Source organism: Pocillopora damicornis, chromosome 3, assembly GCF_964200805.1.
Source record: "Pocillopora damicornis chromosome 3, jaPocDami1.2, whole genome shotgun sequence".
Classification (NCBI taxonomy): domain Eukaryota; kingdom Metazoa; phylum Cnidaria; class Anthozoa; order Scleractinia; family Pocilloporidae; genus Pocillopora; species Pocillopora damicornis.
The window spans coordinates 21,088,926-21,112,964 of NC_142672.1; the positions used below are offsets into that span (position 1 = coordinate 21,088,926).

The 24,039-nt window shown below is 38.7% G+C and overlaps 2 protein-coding genes and 1 long non-coding RNA gene across 3 annotated transcripts; 1 reads left to right on the forward strand and 2 right to left on the reverse strand.

The window, feature by feature from the left end:
• The first annotated feature begins 56 nt into the window (after positions 1–56).
• LOC113672761 (uncharacterized) lies at positions 57–1,839 on the forward strand. The gene has a single exon (XM_027189100.2). It carries the CDS (start codon positions 219–221, stop codon positions 1,044–1,046), a length of 828 nt encoding a protein of 275 aa, XP_027044901.2. The 5' UTR covers positions 57–218; the 3' UTR covers positions 1,047–1,839.
• A 2,040-nt stretch (positions 1,840–3,879) lies between these two features.
• LOC113672599 (uncharacterized) lies at positions 3,880–9,254 on the reverse strand. Its single transcript, XM_027188902.2, has 2 exons — positions 8,575–9,254; positions 3,880–7,919 (listed from the first exon to the last, which is right to left on the reverse strand). The coding sequence occupies exons 1-2, from the start codon at positions 8,678–8,680 to the stop codon at positions 4,507–4,509; spliced, it is 3,519 nt and encodes a 1,172-aa protein (XP_027044703.2). The 5' UTR covers positions 8,681–9,254; the 3' UTR covers positions 3,880–4,506.
• Positions 9,255–15,894: 6,640 nt separating this feature from the next.
• Positions 15,895–21,981, reverse strand: LOC149048799 (uncharacterized). The gene is made up of 2 exons (XR_016185069.1): positions 21,898–21,981; positions 15,895–21,794 (listed from the first exon to the last, which is right to left on the reverse strand). It is a non-coding gene; the product is annotated as an uncharacterized LOC149048799 (long non-coding RNA).
• Positions 21,982–24,039: the final 2,058 nt, after the last annotated feature.

Genomic DNA, 24,039 nt, shown 5'->3' on the forward strand with positions numbered 1-24,039 from the left:
ACAATACGAAATTTATGAAAATTTAAGTCTACTCTACCTCCCCTACTGAAAACATTATCGTTCGGTTGCCACGTTAAATTTCACATGGGAACAAACACTCATCAGCTGAGAGTGGTCCATATCAAGAAATTTCTTGAATTTCAAAAGGAAGAAAGTTCATCACCCGTCCTTTTTGAACTGGCAGTAGAGTCTTAGTATTGAGAATCTTCCTGGCAAAAATGGGAGAGAAAAAAGGTGGAAATCCGGGAGAAAAACGGACTATCAAATCTAAAGATGGCGGATCGAGCGATGATTCGAAAACATCCTACAAGAACTTTGCTTTTCTCTGCCTAATGGTTCTGCCATCTCTATTCTGGCTTGCAGCTGTCGGTGGTGATGTTATTTCTAATGCTGGTACAGTATTTGGAAACAATTCGAAGATTCTATCGGTGATCGGGCTGATAGTGATTACAATCATTGCGGGATATCTCTTCAAACCGCTAAGGTTGTATTCAAAACTGTTGCTTCCTGTGTTTCTTTGGGCGCTTCTTCTTCCCACTTTTCAAATATATTTGTGCTCTCCACTGGAAATCAAGAACGAAAACATCGGAACACAATACAGCTTGAAAACGACTGCGTCGGAATTTCTCCAGCAAGCTTGTGAAGAAGTTTGCTTGAATAAATCAAAAATTCCATCATCTTACGCCTTAACCTTTTTTACACCTCGAGTTTCGCTTCGCGTCAAATTCAGCCAGATCGTAGATTTAAACATTACGACGTCAACAATGGTAGGCGACGAAAAAGTGCCTTTGGCAAAAATTGTACTTCTGAAATCATGGCGGAGTGTGAAAGGAAAGTACTTTGGTCTTCATATCATAACAAGGGTACCAGTGAAGATTAAAAAATTTCAAGAAAGCATGACTGCCAAGCAAGGAATGCTTTTATCAGGGAGAGTGGAAAATATCCCTTCAGATCTGAAGAAACTTCGTAGCGAACTGGAAAAGAAGAGACATTTTATTCGACCGTTTGTTTTGGAAGTCTTCAGGGCAACCCCGATTGAAGAGTGAACACTGTAATAATTAATAAAATGCTTAAGCTGTGTTGTCATGGTAGCTGGTGAATTTCCAGCTGATCAGAAACTTTAATTTTTTTCTCTCAAGGGCAAGATTTCTGCACAGCCTCATATTTTACTATACATACAGTTCTTGTATGAAGAAAACAATGCCACAAATAATGGGTTCCCTGTGATACTGTGGTTTTTACAATGGTCTGCAGAAATCTTTCCCCTTTTAGTACCAGGTTTTGCAACCTTTAAGCTATGAGATAATTGTAGAAATATTTTTCATGTTCTATACATTTAGAAATACTTGCATGATTGATTGCCTTCTCTCTCTCCTTGCGCTCACAAATTAATTCCTATGTCAGCAACCATGCGCCTAAGTGATTTCATCGATCATCAATTCTGGGTAGGTCAAGATATGGAAAAGTGTGGTCTCAAAACCTGGCTCTAGACCAAAATTAATCTTGCCTGCCTTAATTTGAACATATGCCTTCTTTTGCACGATAGGCTTCCTGATCAAACAAATAAAAATGAATGTTTTAACTCTGGTGTGACTGTTTTGTGCAAAGCAAAAGTTTGACAGTGATTTTATATTTAGGAACTTGATAACTATTTAATCACTGGATTATTTAGTTTCATCAGTAGTGTTGATAATGTATATTGGCCACTGTAAAGAGTCTATTTCATGAATTGGTTCATCTGTTAGAAAAAGATCTAAGAATGATCAACTTAGCTTAACTTAATTACTGTGCCTTAATTTAAGATCAACATTGTTAAAAAGAACCTTTTTCAGTAGCTAATCAATCTTTTGCCTTGAGACCTCCATCTGAGTACCTTTGGACTCAAAGTGTGACCAACTCTGAGCAACTTTGCTTTTAGGATTTTTTTCTTAGCTTGGCCTTTGACTTTTGAATTTTTTAGTTTTTCATAATATTCCTGGGCTGCATTTTTTAAAGCTGAATTAAAATAACCCAAGATAAGTGTGAAATCTGATTTCAGATCTGAAAACCTGAAAAGCAAGTACAATTCTTTTTGCTCATGATGATTGGATGCTCTGAAAAGAACAGAGAAAATTTTCCCTAAAGCCTTTTGAGCAAAGGAATAAAGAACCCCAGATCAATAGTTACCTTAGGTTTACACTTATTGGCCTTCAATCAACTGGGCCCAGGTTGTTTACTTTTATTGATAATTACTGATAATTATTATCTCTTGAAGATGCTGGCTTCACAGAACCTGTCCATGATGACAATTTATTTTATCTGTTTCAAGAAACAGATGTTAAATCTTGACTAACACTTGACCGTATGTAACTCTCTCACTCTTAGGACTGACCAAGAATAGATTTCTCACAGTTGTATCAATAGAGTTTCAAGCAGAAAGGTGATGATAAATATGAAAATCTCCAACCAGGGGATATTTTTGGGTTGAACACCAAATCCTTGGACACAAGGTACAAGAAGGGTATGGAAAACTGATAAATTGACATTATGATCTTTGTAGTGAAAGGGCTAATTTCCCTTTTTTAGATATGTTCTTGGCTTTGGAATTTTTAGCAATGTAACTAACACTCAAAGGAAAATTACTTTCAATTGATAGCTAAACAGTCAATCTTGTTTTTTCAGTATTAATTCTCCATGTTGCCATCGTTATATTTTTGCTTGAATGAACAGCATTTACTCAGTCAAATGCCACATTTCCCATTCTGGTTTATTAGAGGGGAGAATTTACTTTTATCATTGACAACAAAACAGGAAATCTTTTGTAAATATTACACTAAATAGAAAGTAGTGTTAAGCTTCAATGTGCTGTTTTTTGCCATGTTGAAATCAAATTGTCTGGCTTGTGTTACGTATAACAAGGATGTTGTGCAATATACATGCCATACGTGTTATTTTCCTCATTATCCTTTAACCCTTTAGACCCTAACATCAGTATGCATATTCTCCATACTGTTCTCTACATGTTTCCTAAGTTGCTGACAAGGAGAATTTGTTCAACAATCAAGAGCTTCTTTAGTTGGTGATCATATTCTTTATTCTCATGACCTTAATGTGTGGCTCAGGGGGGCTATTCTAGGGAGAAATTAGATGGGAGTCACACTTGGGGGTTAAAGGTTTAACATGCAAGGCTTGATGAAGTGCAAAATTAAGGTTTCATGAATTAATTTTACAGAAAGGTGTACATAATTTGCAAATTTTTTAATTAGCATGAGGTGTGATTTACCTCCTAAAATATGACTGGTGAATATTCTCTTAAATTTTATGAAAACCTTAGGATTTCCCAGAAACATTCACACAATGAGAGATTTCAAGCTTTTCCTTTTAACTACCATAAGGCACAAATTTTACATAAGTTCACATGTGAAACAGGATCAAGTTTCCTTCACCCCCCTTTTTTTTTCTATCCTTCTTTATCATATGCTTCCCTCAACTAATTATAAGGAACTTATTGGAGGGAAGTAGTTATTAATAAATTTCCTTTCATCGACATTTAAGGGAGGGGAAAATAGTTAGAAGTTTCCTGTGGCCAAATTTAGAGACTTACTACTTCTTCTAAGTCTTCTTTTTGTCTTTTAGTTTCACATATCAGCCAGGATGAAATAAAATGGAACGTAATTTAGTTTCTGAAAGGTAGGAAAACAAGATCAGCTTACAATGTAATGTAGTCATGATGTACTTGTGAAAAACCCTTTCCCATGGACAAATTTTTAAGTACTGGAGTGAAACTGGTTTGATCTGGGAGAACTTATCCCAATACTGACTGTGCACTAAAAATATCCCAGCTGCAATACGATAATTCTAATTCAAGGGCTTAGACCACACAGAATCTCACGACAAAAGTTCACTATCAAACTCTTTATTTACAAAGATAATGTTTGGTCTTTTGCTTAAATACTGGTCACATGTTACAAAAATTTGGCTGAGTGACTTAACCTCAACAGTTGTTTCATACCTCTAGAAAATCTAGTCAAAATAAATATTTTTCTTGGTATAAAACAATATAATACTTTAATAACTTAGGTATTGATAAAAATATTTTCCCGTGTCACGATTGTCCCTTTTAGTCATGTAAGGAATATATTTACACCTGAATGGTCTTCCTGTTTGAAAATAATAAAAAAATTTTCTTAAGAAATGGACCATGAAATGTAGTTTCTACATTGTACAGATTCCTTATAAATTGTTCACTTTTGATGCATTGGCCTTTTTTGAGTCTAAGACTAAACAACTATTGAGCTAAATACAACACAATTATATTGGTGAAACCTGGTATAAATTATACCTTTTTGGTTAGTGATTGCACTAACTTTGGTCTTGCATAGCAAGATATTTAAGCGCAGAAAGAAGTTTGAAAAGCTCACAGGAAATCATCTAAATGTTGTTAAGTACAAAATACAGTTCTAGAAAATATTTATATGCAAATTCTTGCAAAAATTTAAATGCCATAGGGTTCATCAATAGAACAACTTATGCAAGGACAGGTTTATTTGTGTTGTTTGCTTGGGCACTGAAGCCTGGTCGGTTATCCACAACTCCCTCGGGTTTGGGTTGTGGCGCATGAAGTTTGCTAATATGCCGCGACAAGTGGCTAGGGTTGTTGAAAGCCTTGGGACATTTAGAACACTGATAAGGTCTCTCTCCTGTGTGGATGAGAATGTGACGCTGCAAGTTGCCAGAGATTGAGAAGCACTTTGAACAATGAGGGCATTGGTATGGCTTTTCTCCAGTATGGACTCTTGTGTGAATGACAAGGGCGCTCTGTTTGCTGAATGCCATTTGGCAGTGTTGACACTTGAAAGGTTTTTCACCTGTGTGGCTACGAATGTGCCTGACTAACATTTGAGAGTCATTAAATGATCGCACACAAAACTGGCATTTATAAGGCTTTGTGCCAGTATGAACCAATAAATGTTTCTCAATTGACTGAGAGTCACTGAAGGCCCGTCCACAATATTCACATTTGAAAGGCTTCACACCAGTATGACTGTAGGTGTGTTTTTCCAAGCTTGTATTGTCATTGAATCCTTTATTGCAGTAATCACACTTAAAAGGCCTCTTTTTGTTGTGTACAAGCATGTGACATTGTAGTCCATCTGCACGTGTAAATGCTCTGTTACATTCAGGACACTTGAATGGTTTTTCACCAGTGTGGGTGCGCTCATGAGAAGTCAAGTGAGAGTACCACTGGAATCCTTTGTGGCAGAATTTGCAGGTGTATTTTGCATGCCTTCTCCTTCCTTTTCTTGATAGGTGGTTTTCACTCTCACCATCCTCTGGCAAACCACCTGGAGAGCAGTTTTCTTTTTGAGTTGGGCTGTAGGTTTCATCTGCATCGTCAAGTTCATTGTAGTCTCCCTCTTCCTCCTCCTCAAATTCATCCTCTTCTTCTGAAAGGCTTTCACTATAAGAATGTGCTAGAGCTTCTTTCTCAGTAATGTACACTCGTGGAGCAGCAGACTCTACCTTGACAGTCCATGTGCCCTGTTCAGTTGGTGGCCCAGTCTGGATACCATAATCTCTCATAACAACAGTGTACGAACCATCTTCTTCTTCATGGGGTGAACCAGGAGGAGTGATCACACAGCTGGATTTGTTCAAGGCAGGGTTATGACCAGGAGACTTTGACATTCTCTCATTACACTGGAGGTCTGTGCCAGGGCTTGAACTGTGCTGTGGGTAGCTCTCCGATGGCAACAAACTGTCCCTGACTTCACGATGAGGCATTGCAGTCTTCCTTCTTTTAGCTCCTTTTGGTGGCTGGCTGGGAGGCTGGCTCAGAGTCTCTCTTGAGTGCTGGCTTGGAGGCTGAGATGAGTGTGGACTTTGCTGGATCATCTGAGGTGCTTCAGTTACTGGAACTCTGTACACTGGACTGCGCATGAAGTCTGGAGGTGGGGGTGCATAAACAAACTTTTGCTGCTCTTTTCCATCTGGGGTGTACTGTGGAGTAGGAGGTTGGCTTACATTCTCGACAGGATATGGAGGTGATGGCAAATGTACTGCTTTCTGATCTGGATACTGCTGCACAACTGATTGCTCATTTGGTGGTTTATTAACTGGATAGTAATGAATTGCCATTGAAGATGGCTTATCAGGTGGGTACTGTGCTGCACTTTGAGGTGGGTAGTATGGCTGAGTTGGTCTCTCTGCTGGATATGGATGTCCAGTGGAAAGAACTGGTCCTGCAGGTGCCTGTGGTGGTGGTGTGGGCTGACTGACAGCCACCTGCTGTGTGGCTGGTGGATAAGGAAGTGTCTCAGGTGCAACAGCATGAACAGGGTAGGGGGTCTGATTTGGTGCCGCTTGATATTGAGGTGGGTACATGGGTGGTCGTGTAAACTTCTGTTCTTGTGGAGGGTAGAGCTGCTGTCCTGGAGCAGTATGAGTTTGTGATGGGTAGTGCTGTGGTTGATGAGGAGCCACTGTTTGCACAGGAACAGGATATGACTGAGAGGTAGCCACTGAATGACTGGGAGGTGACAATTGTTGTGGCGAAACTGGTTCTGACTTTGTGACAACATACGGTGGAGATGGCATGGCCTGTGCTACTGTTTGTGGTGGGTAGGTTTGTGCAGGGATGACTCTTGCATCGGGTGGAGGATATGGTACAGCAGTCATGGGGGGATTGGTCAACTGTGGCTGGTAACCAGGCTGTACCATTGTAGGTTGCAGAGGGTGAGCAGCACTGGGATTTGACATCATTCTTGGTTGGTAGATAACAGGACCCTGAGGTTGTGGCTGAGGCAAGTGATGCTGGGTATGTGTTGGGGCTCCTTGTACTTGTGGTTGTGGGGGTACAACTGAAGGTGCTTGTGACAGTGGTGGTGGTTGTGGTTGGGTCGCTGAAGGGGCTGGTTGTGGATATGCTGGATGTGATTTGGCCTCTCCATTCTTTCCCACTGGGGAATACAAATTGTTTACGCCTGGAACCTTTTCAAGAATAGCAGCCCCAGGAACAGCCTGATACTGCACTCCTTGGGAACTTGGAATAGCATACACTGGAAGGTAATGTACAACTGGTGTGGCAGAAGGTGCAGAAGTTTGTGCTGGTGTGGGTTCTTTCCTTTGAATGAAATGTGCTGGTGGATCAGAAGCTGGAACATTATTAGCAGAAGACACATTGCAGCGATATTCCTCGTTTCGATGATGCACTGGAGCAGCTGGAACTGGGCCACTTTTATTTGGATAAACAATGTCCATTTTTTGGCCGATAGAATGAACTTCCACGATCTTGACATTGTCTAAGCCAACGTTGCCCGCAGTTGGCGCGACTTCGCGTCTTTCGCGCGAGAACTTTCCGGTGCGTGGTTCCGCATGATTAAATTGCTTGGCGCTTTCTTGATGGCCAGCCTTTTCATATTCAAATCGTGCAGACTTTTCTTGACAGCTCTTTGAATGCATGGGCGGTTTGAAATGATAACCACAATTGGGGTTCCCCCGAGATGTCACTCGCTTGGAGTTTGCCGCCACATAATTATTTATGTTCCTTTGATGCGTTGAAGTAGATTTGCCTTCAAGCGGAACGTCTTTGGCTAAACATGGGTCGTGGCAAACTGCCACACGCTTTCCGCCATTCCCGTCTTCCACTTCTTGCTTAGCTTTGTAGTAATAAACTACCGTTTTCTTTGGGTTTCTTTTCCGCGTTTTTCTGGGTACAATTGCGTTACCCGCTCGTGGAGATTCCGAGATGCCATTTCTGTTAGTCTCGAAAACCCCCGTTTGAGTCAGGCGCGAGGCAGAAACTGTTTCCCGTTCCTCTCCGGTTGTGACGTGCGAATGTTTTCTCTTGACAAGGAGACGGACAGGCGACTCTTTAGAGCGAGTAGGCGGTGAAATCTGATCTTCAGAAGTGCACAAGATCCTATCGTTACTGAGGGGATCTGAAGAAAAACGTCAAATTGCAACTTGAGACAAAAGTACCGTTACTGAAATTAACTCCCAGCAGTGCACGTTTCGTGAAACCGCAACTTACACGCGACTTTTAAACGCTTTCCGATCTATATTGATAAGTAGTACTTACATTTCGGATAAGAAGAGAGTGATTTTTTTGAGCTGTTAATCGCTTGAACGCGAGATGGACAAACCACTCGACAAGCGCGCTAATTAAATATTCAACAACTGATCAGTAAATAGAGGAGCGCGGTAATTAACTTAGAGGGCTAAGAAAAACTTCGGCTCTCAAAAGTTGCATTCGTTAACGCTTCGGAATGCGGCGGAAGGCAGTTGTAATTCTGCAGGATAAACTTTCTTGAAAGCTAACAAAAAAGCAGGCAGAATTTGCACTGCTTGACTCAGAAATTGATTAGTTACGTGAAAGCGCGGGCAGTTAACAAAAACGTGAACTAAATGTTTGAAAGCTGAATTTCCACGAGTTGAGAAAACTTTTGAAACACATATCTGGCACAGTGACTCTATCTTCGATATCCATCTTCGAGTTTCGAAACTAGCGTAACAACGTGATTTCGAAGTAAAGGAGGAAATTTCGAAGAGAGTTCGCCCACGAAATCTTAGCAGCTTCAAAAGTGATGAACTCACCAGAAATTCCGTTGGAAAATTGTCTGTTTACTTGGACTTGAGGAGAAGGTGCCCCATCCTCTTTTTTTTTCTCCTTCTTTGCTTTGATCAAGAACGCTCGAGGCATAGCGGCAGCGGTAGAATTGGAGAAATTCCTGCTGAGCGATTCGTGTGGTTGTGTTCCTCTTCAAGGATGCTGACGAATGCAGCCGTTAACTGCTCAACACACAACATTAAGGATATTAGCATGCGGCTATGAGATAATACTACATCAGTATTCAATGCTCATTCGACAGGAGAATTCCGTTGGGTGACGTCACAGGTCGAAATATCATGAAAGTAACTCCCCCGACAATTTCAGTAGGGATGCGACGCGCGACTCCGATCGGACATGTAAAACATTTCCTATAGTCTGGCGAATTTTTCCGCGGTCTAATCCATTACGATTGAGGTAGCCGAATGGCGTCGAGTGATAGAGATTTTGAGACGTTGTCTGTCAAGAAGCGAGAAATTCCGCCGCACGAAGTCAGAGTAAATATTAGCTCACTGCCGGTACCCCTATTGGGTTCTATTTTTCACCGGAAGTGAGCGATTATGCTACGCTTGGGCAATCTGAATTAGGCCTCTTCATTTCAGGCACGAAATTTTCCCCGCACGTGCAAACCTGCTTTTCTGTAGAAAGTTCTTCAAATGTGAGATTCCAAGATGACATTTGAAAGCATCTGGCGCACTTCAGGGATTGGCGAAATTTTGGTTTAACGATAATTTGGTTATTGAATTCCCCAGCGTCTTCGGGAAAATTTACATTTTCGTTCTCCGTTCCGACACGTGTTTAAGCATTCACCTTCTTTGAACCGTAGCAAACGTTCTTGACGTCATTGGTGCTCTTGTCAAAATAGGCCAAAAAATAAGCACAATCCTCGGTTCTAAAGTACCGCAAGGATCAACCAGAGTGGAAAAGAAGAATTGAATGTGTCAGGAAAATCTGCGCGTTCCATTCCAGATTTTACAACCCTTAGGTACAGACCCCATATCATGCATTGTTATCAACTGACAAAAAAAATTAGCATAACTAGTTTTTCGAGATTACTACGGAACAAACAACTTTTCTAACTTTTTCAACCGCAAATGAATTCTTTAAATAGCGGAGTTTCTGTAAAACATTTAATCACACATTTCATCTCAAATTGCTCCTTTATCTGTTTACGGGATATCGGCGATGTAATCTTTGTTGGGTTGGACGATATTACTTATTTTTTCGCCCTATCGTTTATTCGGGTGTTATTCTTTCATTCCATCAAAATGCCTAATGTTTGTTTCTCACTGTTATGGAAACCTTTTGAAAACTTTATCTCCGCCCCTCAGAAAACATACTTTTGATTTTGTCGAAAAAGAGAAATTCCTGTTTTGCTGTAACGGTGCCCTTTCGGAATGTCTCTTCAGTGTAGCGTCCCAGAGCAATATTCTCCTAAACTTGATAGGCGACAACCAAAGATAACATTTTCCCTGAAAAATATGCATGCGTATATTAGCGTCCTAATGATTTTGAAAGTTCCTGGTTGTATTCAAATCAAGTTTCCCACACGCTTGAGGAATGCACTATAATTAAACTTATGTTTAAAGATGAGGCGTTCTCTTAAAGCTTTCTTGTGTTTAAAACCGTTCGATTTAAATGTCTCTTAGCGATTTCACTCCTAGGTTAACCCAGTTTATTTACAAACTTGCTGACTTCGATTTTTTTGCATTTTTGAGGGGTTTTTGATTCTAGATAACTCTTTAAAAAAGCGGTTACATCATACACAAATATGATCTCAAACAGTCCTTTGTTATTAATCTCTTCATAACAAACATATCGCTAGTAATTCATCACACGAAAACAGGTCGTGAAAACCTGGAGTGAAATTACACCATCACCCAAACTGGTAATATCGCTTGTGATGTTTAGTTTTGACACTTCTTTTTTTTTTAATCGTTCAAAACAGCGAGCGGAAGATATTAACCTTGAACTATGAAACTTGGGGTAATAAAAATGCAAAATGGAAGGAGTTTTAAGTCAACCGTGAACTGGGCGGGGTAATTGAATGGAAAAAGCTCTGAAAAACACTTTCTAGAGTAAAACACTATTTGAGTGCGTTACGCTCGAAAGCGACCACGGGCTATTTGAGATGGGTGGAAAGTTTCTTAATTGTGTTGTTTTCGATCGTGGAGCATTGTTTGGTCACATTCCTTGGTTCGAAAGTTCAATTACTAAGGAACAAACATACCACCAGTCAAATTGGTAATCCATGATTTTATAACTCCACAGGCCGACATTAAATCTTCTATTGTTATCAGGAATCAAACATTAGGAGTCCAATATAATGGCCACTTGTAAATTGAGTCGGCTACCAGGATACGGAGTAAACAAGTTACAAAATGGCCTTTAAAAAGTTACGGAATAAAAGATTTCTGACAAATTTTTAGCTTCATATGCTTAAACAGATCTTGTGCTTATCATGTGTTGTGGGAGACATAGGCATTACTGTCCCATTACGAAGTATTCCGATGAAGTAAAACTCACGCACGCAAACGGCAAAAGAACAATACGAATCTAATAATCTCGGCTCTTTTGACCCAAACTCCTCCCACACTTGGGAAAATATCCGTGCGAACGAAATTTCCGCTTTGCAATAAACGAAGGGATGGCGATGCTTTCACCAGAAGACCACTTGTTCCCAACGCGAGATAGCATAGATTGCACGTTCTGGCTTCTCTGAAACGAGGAGGAATAAAAAAGTGGCCATTCGCGATGTTGTTTACCATGTAGGCGTTCCAAATGACAAAAAACTTGCAAAACTACTGAAGCGCACAATTTCTGAAAGCAGTAATATTGCTCTTAATTTGCATAAGAATTGGGCGGGTTTTGCTTTGAATTAACGAGCTGTTGGCTTGGAATTGTCTGTTTGTTTTCTTGTTATGCTAGAGAGAAACAAATCCCTCTCGAATCTGAAATGAAACGTTAGTTAGACGATCCAATGTTAACAGTTTTGATTATTCATTTATTTTGTACTAGTACTAGAAACTTTTTCTGAGACGAATTTAATTTGCATAGTCACCATTCAGTTCAGTGGTTTTGGGTCTTTAAAGTCGATGGTGATTAAAAACCCATTTAAAGTCGGAATCCTTTGAAAATTGCTCCCGCGAAATTTCGATGGTTGTAAACACTTCATTGTGATCAGTCTTTTGACCTAAGTCACTTTAATCCAGTCTTTTTTCCAAATAGATTTTTGCTCTCATTGATATATTGTTTATTACAGCCGTACAATATCATTACTAAGATAAATGTTGATACATAACATATTTAACTAAACGGTTTTGCGATGTTTTGGGCCAATACAGCCGGCAATATTCCAAGATATGAAGGCAACTGTTATTGTTCGTTTTCTTTCGTTAATGAATTATTCGAATTCCAACAGAGACTACACGTCCGTTATATAAAGGAAATTATGAAACGCTTTGTTCACATCAATACGTACAATGGACTTTCACAAAAGATGTCTTTCTCTCTCTATCTCTCATCGATTGGTTTGTTGTGCTTGAGCATTTTCCGTGTCAAACGTGAGTTTTTTTAATCGTGCCATACGCGAACGTGTGACTTTGACAGATTTCGGAACATTTCTAGATCATATGTATTAGCTGAAAAGAACTACTACCTGTTGTAAATAGCGCATCCAGGAAAGTTCGATGTCAGGCATTGAACTAGACTTGCAAGCATATTCTATTCCACTTCTATCACACTTCACTGCCTTTCAAGGTGTACCCACGCAGGCAAATATTACCCATTGTGAAATTCTCAGGATCGATTATTATAGTTTTGAGTTACAAAATTGGAGAAAGCTGCAATTTTTGGGGTGGTTAGGAAAAGCCGGGATTGGTCATATTTTTTTAAAGTATGGGACAAATCTCTTGCCAGACTGTGTGGTCAAAAATTCTTTGAGCATGAGTATGCAAGTTAAAAAATGAAAAATATCGAAATTTTTAAAGCCTAGTGTGGACATATATGTAGTTTAAATTTACATCCTAAGTGAAACGTGACATATTTTTAAAGCAGTGTTCCACAACAATCTTGTAATTCTCCGAAATTTCTCTGGAACATGATCAACTCACAAACAGCATTTGCAGCCAACATCAGTGCTGTTTATTTTCTTGTATTTATCCCAAAAATGCTAACACTAAAAATGTAAGGTTTCTAAAAATAAGTTAGTGCGTTTTTGTCCATTCCTGTGGCTTTTCATTTGAAAATTGCATTAATTGGGATTTTTTTCATCAACAATTTGGTTCAAATCACCGCACAACAGCTCCCACAATTCAAAGGTAATCCAATATACTCTGATCTGACACCGTTAAAAAAATGAAAATTTTACTTTCAAATGAGTAGATTCTCAAGCTGATAGCCTGAAGTTAGCGTCACTTTTCCGTCTACGTCTTCGGTAAAGTTCTTTAAGTTAATTGTTTGCATAAGGAAACCTCTTTTTTGTTATAATAGTCTTATTAAAAGAGGTACTCTTCCTTAAGTTACTAATAGGGAAAATCGAGGGCGTTCTAGATTCCTTAAAACAGACTTAGATAGCGATACGATGGTTAAAACGCGCGATCTCGAGTAACTTAAAAGCGCTCTGTTAGCGGACGCGTTGTCATGCAGAAAGCTATTGTCAGTTCCATTGCGTGCGAAAGTCCCATACATATATTGTGAGCTAACATCGGACTTTAAAAAAGGCTTTTATTCTATTCAAAGCCAAGATCTAAATTATTGACCTTTTTAACAGCATAAGTCAAGTGGAACTAACTAAAAGTGATGGACGCTTATTACTATCAAGATTATATGACTACATCAACCTTGAAAAAATTCATTTTTCTAATAAGTACCTTTCGTTTCAATCAAAATGTTTTCTTTCTGTACTTTAGGTATGTCATTTGCTCTGAAAAACTCTTTTGCAAATAAGCGACGTTTTTAAATTTGGTTGCCGTTACTGACGGCGTGAAAGAGCAAGTTAACCAAGCGGTGATTTTTAAGATCTTACGCTCAACAAGTTTCCGACTAAGTTTGAATAAATTACCGCCGGTGACCTCTTCTCAAAACAGTCCGCAAGCTTGGTTTGCGGGGTAAAATTTCAATGTGACATCGACCGAAAACATTTCAAAACGCATTGAATTCATTGACGGTTTTTGTGCAGCAATTGAGTTTGATATGGAATGAAGATAAATAAGGATAGCTCCTTGTTTTTTTCACATTTTTTCCTGTTTGATGTTTGTTTATCATGAAAAATTTGCCCTCGAGCCATGTGAACAGGTTTTTTTATTTTTTTTCGAGCGAATTATCCGAATTATAAATCACTAAACAGTGCTTGTTTTTCTTTTTCTGTAAATTCCCATGAATTAAAAGAATCATTTCCCAAATGTTTGTGTTCATGTTCGGTGATCGCCTAATTTTGAGCGGAACTTTGATCAAATTACAATACACTAGAAAACTACGCCTTAGAATCGCTGAATTATAAGCGTGGACAATATTGGAGACTCCTCTCGAAACTTCGGTAATTAGAAAGTCACGTGCAGAAAGCCTAAACTTTGCGAATTTTCACTTTGCTTAGAGTAACTCAGTAACAGGTCAAATAGGCTTATCTGTATGGTTAATTACTGCGAGTTATTTTGTGCAAATGTCTTGCTTTTGCCGTCTTCTCCCTTTACCGGTAATGTGTTTTTTCGACTCTGTTTACATATCTTCCTCGATGTTTCGTGTGACCCACGCGTGGAACCTCTTGCAGGACTTACTATAATTAATTCTATTCTTTACAGTTGAAATTTTCATCTACCACAATTATCTGTAGAGAAAAGACAGCTCCTTTCGCCAGTAGAGCTTAGGCACTGTTTTCCGTTTGATTTCCTTCCAGTTTACGGTGTTTTAACGCTTCCCTGGGTGTTGTTATCATTTCGGCAATTTGCGGGGAATTAAATCATCTTTCGCCTTAATGCATTAGTTCCACGTTGTGTTTTATGAAGGCGGATACTTGCAATTGGTTATTTGGTAATGAACGCAGTCGTAAATCGCATTGAGACGCGATTAAACTGTGCTCAGAGTCACCAACGAGATGTTGTTCGAAGATGTCGCCATAAACATTTGAAGCGCGGGTGACAAGAATCAGTTCAGGCCAGACTGAATAATTTAAGTCTGAAACGACTTAGAGAGCGCTTAATCATACTTATAAATTAGTTAACAAGTATTTTCTTCACGTATTTCAATCATGTACCTTTCAAAATAGACAAATACGCCAAGTAAACCTAACACAGGGAAAGGTGCCAAATAAGTTTAATAAACCTGGCTAAATAGAAGCCATTCTTGTCCTTTTTTTAGCTAAATTTGTTCTTAGCTGTTACATTAACTCTTCAACTAGTGGAGTTAAAATGCAGTAATGCCATACAAGAAACATTCATCTGTTTAAGTTCGGCATGTTTCTTTAGTGTTTCCTCCCAGTTCCAAATTTGTTTTTCCGAATGTACAAATTTTTGGAATGCTTTAATGACTTGGACAGCTGGGTGAAGTCATCCAGAACGACTCCAAGCATCAAAGACATCTGCTATCATTAGTTACCTCTTAGGAGTGCATTTAATACTAATTTAACCGCATTCCTAACTCAGCCAGCAGTGAAAAATCTTTCAATGTTTCCGTTCGGTAGTTTATCGCCCAAGCGTATTCGTATGATAAGAATAATTCACTTCGCGCACTGTGACCGCGATTAGTATGCGTCTGGCACGCACTAATGGTGAGCTAAAGCGGACGCGTGCGAGCGGGGGTGAAAAACATGGCGTTAAAGGAGAATTTTTCCCAGAGAGGTATTCAGTTGAAATTAGTCTGAGAAGAACTGTGACATATTCAAATGCAGAGTCAAAAAAACTGTCTTAAACCCGCAAATGACACTTATATCCGCTTGCAATATGCAAATTGGGTTAACGGGAAGGAAGGAAGGATCGGGAGTCTTTCGTTCGTAAAGTGTTTTGGCTGGCTTCTTCTCCGCTTAGCTCGGCCATTCTGGCCTCTATTAAACTGGACCGTGAGATCTTTTATTTTTTCTATTCGTTTGTCAGGGAGAATTGTCTCTGTGTCCGTGTTCTGCGCCTTCTCTGTACTGGTTAGCAGGCGGGATGTAAAGGACCACTCGCCAGTTGTAAGGAACATAGTTCTCGGTATTGTGGTCTGGCCCTGTTTCCAAAATTCCTAAAAATTTAGGGGCACCTGCAGAACTTTCCTTTCAAGATTGGAAACTGCTCAATTAAGTCTGGCCAGGTCTCCTGCAAAGTGTTGTTAAGCGCAGAAGAGCATAGTAATATGGATTATGCGCTCTATAAAAATGCCATAACAATTGATTTGAATCCGTCAATCTAAATGATATTTTATTCAAACTCAACATTCTACATCTTGATTTTATTCCTAGAATCCTCTGTCTGGAAATATTGCACTGCCGGGATTTTTTCTTTTTGATGGAATCTTAAGGTTAAAAAATAAAACTTTGCATTATATTTCAAACTTCAGTTACTACAATTTCATTGATAGCAAACACAGAAACGATAACTAGAAGTTTCAATTTCGCGATCAAATTTTCAACTTCACTTACTGATTTATGACAACTTATTTATGGCGTTTTGAGTCTTTCGGGACTCTTACATGGAAATTCAGAATTTTTAGACATTATGTTTTCATTTCAAGGATGAAAGTAAATGCAAAAATAATTTAACTTAGAAAACATAAAAAAAGAGGACGAATTCTCTTCGGAACGCGCGAATAGGTCGAGATCTCTGAAATAATTAAAAGATTCGCGCTTTTATGAAAGAATTGCTGATATCTTAATGAAGAAGAGTTTCTGTTTATTGTGAATATTCACCACGGTGAATGGGCATATTGAGGATTCGTGGCGAAAGTCTGCTACTGTATAGCGGTATCTAATCTTTTAAATTTCGGGGTTTTTTTTGCAACTTTTCGGCTTAGAAGCAAGTCCGGTGAAGTTACTCTGCCCCATATGGTACTTAGTTTGAAATTCTAAGCTGTGTTAAACATTTTAATTTGTATTTTATGTAATGAGATTCACTTGGGGACAATTCAAGTTTGAATTCCTATCTTCTTTTTGAAATTACCGTAAAAAAAACAATTGTCAAACAATACAACATCTCGGGCCATGTGCGCGAAATTTACGCGCTAAATCTAGCCGGGTAATGTAGCATAATTTATGCGCTCATCTTGATTATCCAATGGTTTTTGTATCGAAGTTAGAGCTCTTTTAATACAAGCTACAGATTTAAAAGCGCGACAAGTAAGCTAATAACGAGTTAGAGATTCATTTTTGATTTATACAATATAAGATGTGATATTTAAGGTCATGACGAGGGCATCAAAGTCTTCGCGCCAACTATGCGCGCGCGAAAATTAACTTGTTTTGCTCGTATAATTATGTCTCTTTTGTTCTGGCTAGTTTACCTTGTCCGGCCCCCTTAAATCCTTAATCATTTGAATATGAATACTTTTAGACAATGAAAATTATTTTTCGACTTCCCCTGTCGTGTTGGCTTTTAAACACAGGATGTCGTAAGATTCCTCTTCTTCTCCAATCCTCTTTGAAGTTTAACCTGTGAAAAGGAGCGTCCATGTTAGCGCTTGATCGACGAAAGAGGAGATAAACATTTCAACGGCCTTATTTAATGAATTGCTGTCAAAGCTTCAAAGCTGAAAAGGCACGAATTAAAATTGCAAAGCATACGTAGAAAACGCGACGTCTGGCGAGTGCACGATTCGCGTGTCTGTTCACGCGAGTCCGTCTCGCAGAGGTTATCGTAGACACGAAACTATACTGTAAATTTAGAAGCGAATTGTTCACTTAGTGTTCTGTTAGTTGAAAAATTCCTTGGTATTCTTAATTCGTAAGTGAATTCGAAAAAAGCTGGCATTTTATTAAATGCCGACACATTTTGTCTTACCAACGGCCGTCAAATTTTATTGTCTTCAGTGTGCGACCTCACCCTATATTCGTCTTTTTGAGTCAATTAAGCTGCGAATGTGGGTTCCGTGCACCCGAGGGAAGACTATGGGTAGTCTGTGTTCAAATGTCAGCTTAACAACGAAAAGAAAACGGGATAAAAAAAGGTGCGTGTCGCGACGTTGCAAGCACAGATACACGAGCAAAGTCTTGCTTTGGCGGCATTCATCTATGGCAAACATTTGCTCTGAAACAGCTATATACAGCTAGCACTACTCTGCACTTTGTTTATATTCCGTAAACTTATTGATATCTTTATCCAACAAGACGTAGAATGTTATTGGTGCCTGGTTCACACTGATCAGCGTTCTGTGGACATGTGTGATCACTAAAATAACGTAGCAGTCGTCAGGAGAGACTGATGAAAGTGTTGATGGGTTCGAGAAGTCAAGATTGGTTGTCTCCTTGCCTTCTTGGAGAATTCTGTTCAAGTGATTATTTTTTTAAGCTATGTAGTTTATTTGTTATGCTATTTTCTACGGTAACGAATATGAGAAAGTGACTGCAATTTTGCTAGGCTGAGCGGAAATGATCAGAGATGGATTCACTGGCTGCTTTTCCTTTGCTAAGGATTCTCTCATTTTCCACTCACTGAACTTCTTTAATTGAAATAAAATCAATTATTATATTTGATAAAGAAGGTTTTTGTTTGTGCAACTTTGCAGTAAAATGGAGAAGAGCAACCCAGTTGGTTTGTGGTTCAGTTGCGACAAGAAATGTGTTTGAAAACCAACCGTTCTGATGCATTAAATACTTTGTAGTAAAGGAACACTCTTGGGCTTTGTCGTTTTCTCTTTGAGACGTTAGAAGGAGCTTTTGGAGCGTGTTTCCAATCTGATATTTATTCCATTTATCCCTTTGTCTATTTACTTATTTACTAATCTCGTGTGTGTTCAAGAAATCAAGATTCTTTTCATTTAAAGTTTTTTTTTAGTTTGAATCATTCTCAGCGTTAAAAAACAAACCAGAACGTTTACGCGTAGTATCAGTCATTAAGTTTCTAACTGCAGTTGATATTGTGGTACAATACAATAGACTGAACAGACAAACAAATAGTAAAAAAAAATTGCTCTCAAGGATATGACTACAATCGTAAAACAAGCAAATTATTTACCTGAAGTATAAGCTGATCACCCACCAAAATGCTCTTGTATAATATAGTGTTGGTTGGCGATAGAACTAATTTAGAATTTAACTTCTATCGATTGTGGCCCTCTCTGAATGCGTTTAAAATCGCACCTCAATATCTGAAACAGCTGTTGATCAGATGTTGAATACAAAGAGTCAAGAGGTCGAGAAAGTTAAAAAAAAAACCAAAAAAACAATGCTAGCGAGATCGTTCGGTCTCTCAATACCGATATGAATTATGGTTTTCATTTGAGACTCTTTACAGTTTGTTTTAACCTGTCCTTGGCAGACTCTCTTTCGAATACGAGCGAACGGGAGTCTAAATTTCTCGCCGTTTACTTCTGAATTGGAGACAGTCGATTTGAAATAAGAATTTGTATTCAGTTCACCAACGACGCTCTGTATTTAAGTTGGAATTCAAAACTCTCTCCTTCATACAGAGCCTTTGACCTTCTGTTTGCTCTGATATTGCTTCATCACTTGAAACTTACACCCCACCCCCCTAAAGGACAACTAAAATGACAGTCTGCATCGTGAAAGACTGAAAAAAATTAGAGCTCATTCTTTATCTTTTTTGTTAGGTTCCTGAAGCAATAAAAAGATAAATATTTAAAAAAAAACAACATCGTTCCTGGCTTTTAAATTGCACAAGGGGAGTGGTTTACAACCCCTCTCGGGCCCCCCTTCGGTTAAGATTGATTATGTAATGGTCGTGAAAAATACTACACAGCAAATTCTCCACGACTGGAATTTTCCGTGCCACTTTTGTTGGTGTTATTTACCGACCGTGTTCATAAGATTCTGGCTGAATTTCAAATTTTCTCTCAATTTTGTATTTACCCATTGTAAGAGTTTTCTCCGCCAGTTAAATGGCTTTTTTTTTTTAGAAATCCGATTGATCTTTCATGAATTTTTGACGGCTTTCTGTATTGTACAAGCTTGTGCAATATACTTCAGCCATATGAGTTATCTATCTGCAGTCTCTAAGCTGATAAATATCCTTTTTGAAACTTTTTCATCGATATGTAGTCTGTGTATCTTTGTTTGGGCCTGTTACCCAGGACGACGGCCTTTTATAAAGCGCATTGAAATTTTACAGGATTTTTCTGACCCGCAATGATCCTTTTCAATCCAGCACTTTGGAACAACACTGAGGAACTCCTGTGAACACTCAATGAATATTTTCAGTTCAACCGCATGCTCTGTACAATTGGTGTTATTTGTAGTCGTCTTGAGGAGTTGAGCATGAGCAGCGAAGCTGCGGGGCCGAGAGGAGCATGGAACGGAATAACCTTCCCTGGTGTTTTCACAGCCTCGATCTTTGTCGAGCGTTCAAAATACCGCCAGCTATGTTTGTTACAAAACCGCAGAACAGACGAAACTTGTTTTCGAACTTGACTAATATCTGCGTGATATTCAACTGAGGAAGTGTGTTTCAGAAGAACTTGAGAAGTTTTTAAAATAAGGGGGAAAACCCCAAGATGCTTTTAAATTTGACAATTTTCCGCATTTCGGTTTTCCTCACCTTGTACTCTCCACTCACGAAAGCGGAAAACGGGGCTCTTCACTAGCCCTTCATACAGAACAATCTAAATTAGGAGTCGATAGGCCAACATGAACCATGATTTATGATTTGCCAAAATTCCTCATATTGTTTTTTATTCCTCGCCGATAGAAACAAATTTAACAGTCTTTTTATATATTTTACCACATTTTAAAGCCAAGCGTAAAATTCCCACCTGAGTTTGTTATATTGAAGCTTCCAAATCAATCACCGTCCCTCAGAGAGAGAATTAAATATATTCTTACTTCATATTTGACAAAGTTCTTTGTAATGATTTTTCAATAACTGAATATTTTGCAATTGACTTTATATAATAATACCATAAATGGACACTAGACCTTTTCTTTACCTTCAGAAATATTCTATTTCTCCCAAGACCGATCTCGAACGCTGAGACTGGGAGGATTTAATTTCTATTGTGTCTGGTGAAACAAATATATTCATCACTATTTTTTTTTTTTTTTTAGTTCCATCTCTTAACTCAATTTTATTTTTATTTCATTTTTCTTTGCTGCTGATATTCAATGACATCTCTTCGAATTTCAAGGAATCAACTCCTAGTGCGACGAGTATGTCTTAACATAGCAGGTTCCTTATTGCAGAAGTTGAAAAATTATTTCACTGAAGACGAATTTTGGCCGTGTGGTGAGTTATAGTCGTGATACCGCGAAAACCTTTTCTCTCAAACTTACCCCCCAACAAGAGAGTCAGTTACGATCTATCTCCTTTCATCGAGAAAAACGTAATGCTTATCATGAAGCGAGTGAAACTCTTTCCATTCTTTATGTGGTTTAGGTTGATGCCATTGCGGAAAGTCAGGTCAGTGGCTTATTTTTGTCAGCATTGCGGGAGATAAAAGTACAAAGAAAGAGATCATTGTATCATGTGCTCTTGTTGAAGAGTGCGTGGGAAAACTATCTTCTTTCACAAGTTATGATAAGAGGTTTCCTGTTCCAAACAAGCAATTGTAAAAACACGGCGTGCCGTTCATAGGTTTCAATTTAGATCTTTCCGTTTCCATGATTCAGTTATGCAAGTTCCTTTTCCACTTAATCTTCAAGACGGAAGTTATCCTTTGACCTCGTGGGCACAAATAGAATCGACCGAAGCAATGAGAATTATTTAATACCTTAGAAGGAAACTTGTTTAAGAAAATGTCCTGAAAAACTCTGACAACTTCAATTTCAACGGAGACATCTCTATCTCTTCTATTCTTTGTGAGACGCGCTCATTTTCCCGAATCTCATTGCACGTGGTACTAACTCATAGGTAAACCGATAACTTGGCCTGGATTCAATAAAACTGAAGAAAATAACTCACGTAATGCTGGAAGAATCTGAAGTAAACAAGTTTCTCATGTAACACACACGTACCCCAAGTATTCCGTGATCGAAATTGAAATACGTTGGATATTTTCCCACAAAATTCTGGGCGTATATATCTTTACTGATGATATATATTCAAGGTGTTCCATGAGCGTGGGCCTAAATCTTGGAGATTAAATACAGAATTTCTTATTGATGTGTAACAGAATGCTGATGAATTGCGTAGGTTTATAAAGGTTTGTGTTCCAAATGTTCACTTTTTTCTGACCTTGTAAGGTAATCTCAGCGAACGCTGGGAATCTCGACCAATTGGGCACAGCAAGGATGAACGAAAACCTTGCAAGCAAATGCAAATCTACTTGTCAATGAAAGCAGACATATATATAAAAAAAAAATTATGTCAAAATATTCCTAACACGTGTTTGGCAATGGCAAAGGTGCTACGTGACAACAGACGAGATCCCGTGGTGAATATTCGTGACCGATCACTTTATACTCGCTGATGATGCGATGACAGTCGGAAGGGCGCCAGTCTCACTTAATATGAAGCCACAGAAGAACGTCTATAGTCATATGATGTAACCTCTATACTTAGGGCACATGAAACCGGTCATTTGTATGACTCGCGACCCAGTTTTCCATTTATTTTTAGGGAGACAGTATTTTCGGATCAATGTTAGCATCTGGCCAACTGCGCACCTACTCCTCCCCTAACATTCAAGCTGGCTCCGTAAGAAGGGTGAAATTTCCCATCTGATCATATGAGAAAATTTTTCTCCTCGCTACTTTATATCATAAGAGAATCAATTTTAGTGCAGTATATCGAGTTAACCAAGGTTCGATCTATCATCCCAATAAAGAGGCTGAATTGTTTCTATTAGAAAATTTCCGACCCGGTTGTGGAGATCTTGGCCACAGTATCTGAGATTCTGTTCGCAAAAACTGCCAAGATCTCGGTGACCGAAGAAGAATCCTCAACTTGCGTCACGTCTCGCGTTTCGAGACCAAACGAAGTTTATGCAAGAGGCACCAGACGAACTTGCACGTAATGGACCATGAACCGAGAAACCATCAGCTGATCATGAGCTCTTAAATCAAATCAAATCATACAATTTTTTTCTACAAAGGAGAGAGTAGTGGATGCAAGACATTTCAAACCGAAGTAGTATTATTGAAGATGCTCATACGAAAAGGCCTTAAATCAGTACTACGTCAATCGTTCATAGTTTGTTACCAAACCGGTTGATCAAAAGAAATGTTCAGTTAAGCTGAGGGGTTACTCGATTTTGCGCCAGCAGAAAACTTAGAATACTGCATATTACTTGTATTTTTGTCTCTCAATTAATTAGATTTAGGTAGGGAATAACTGCATGATAAATGATTTTAATGAAGGTTGCGATCTCAGTAAGAGATCACTTAAAAGAACAAAAGAACATTTTTTTTTTCCATGTGCTCGAAAATTCTCGCTGAATCCAACCTCGTAACATGCATAATGTTAGAAATCATTTGATTTGCGACATGAATTAACCCAGTTTCGTACGGAAGTTACAGCTCTTTTCAAACAAGACTTTTCCAGGTTTTTGCTTGAAAGAATGAAATAGTAAATTTTACATGTTACCATGTTATAATTGTAAGCCTATGGTAAACGTTTCCATAAGCCTCCGGGGGCTTATTAAATTTCAACGACTTCCAAACGGGAGATTATAGGAGAGGAGAGACTTGTCAGAGAGGAGATGTTTATTAAAAAAATCTTGAGAGCTCTATCGTGAATTATTTCATCTTTTTTAATGTCTCGTCTAAGTATATCAAATACTCAACATGTTTGACGTATGAACATATTGGGAAATTATGAGTAACCTTGGCCATCTGTATAGAAATAACAAGGTCATACTCACTTTCACAGCTCTTTTCAAACAAGACTCTTTCAGGTGTTTGCTTGTGAAGAATATAATAGTAACTTTTACTTGTCATTAGGCTAAAAGTTGCAATTTGGATGAAGCAGTGGTCAGATTTAACCGCCTAAAATTCGCGCGCGCAAAAACAGATTTGTTTTTTCCGCATGTTAGATAAAATCTTTATTGTTCTGGCTAAGGTACCTTGTCTAAACACTTATGAAACCATCCTCATTTGAATATCAATGCTTATAGAAAGTAAAAATACATTTCCGGGAATTTACCTGTTGCGTAGAATAAAATGAAAAGCAGATTAACCTGTTTTCCCCTGATCCTCAATCAACTTAAGTCGTAAAACGACGAAAAAGGGTCTGTAGATCGACGGTGGATTTACAAACGCGTGGAGCGAGAACCGCTTCCAAATTATATCATAATTACAAGGCGTAAACCGAAAACCGTGAAGCGTGGGTGAATTTCTCGACTATTGAGGAGCACGCGTGTGCGTTTCGTGGAAGTCT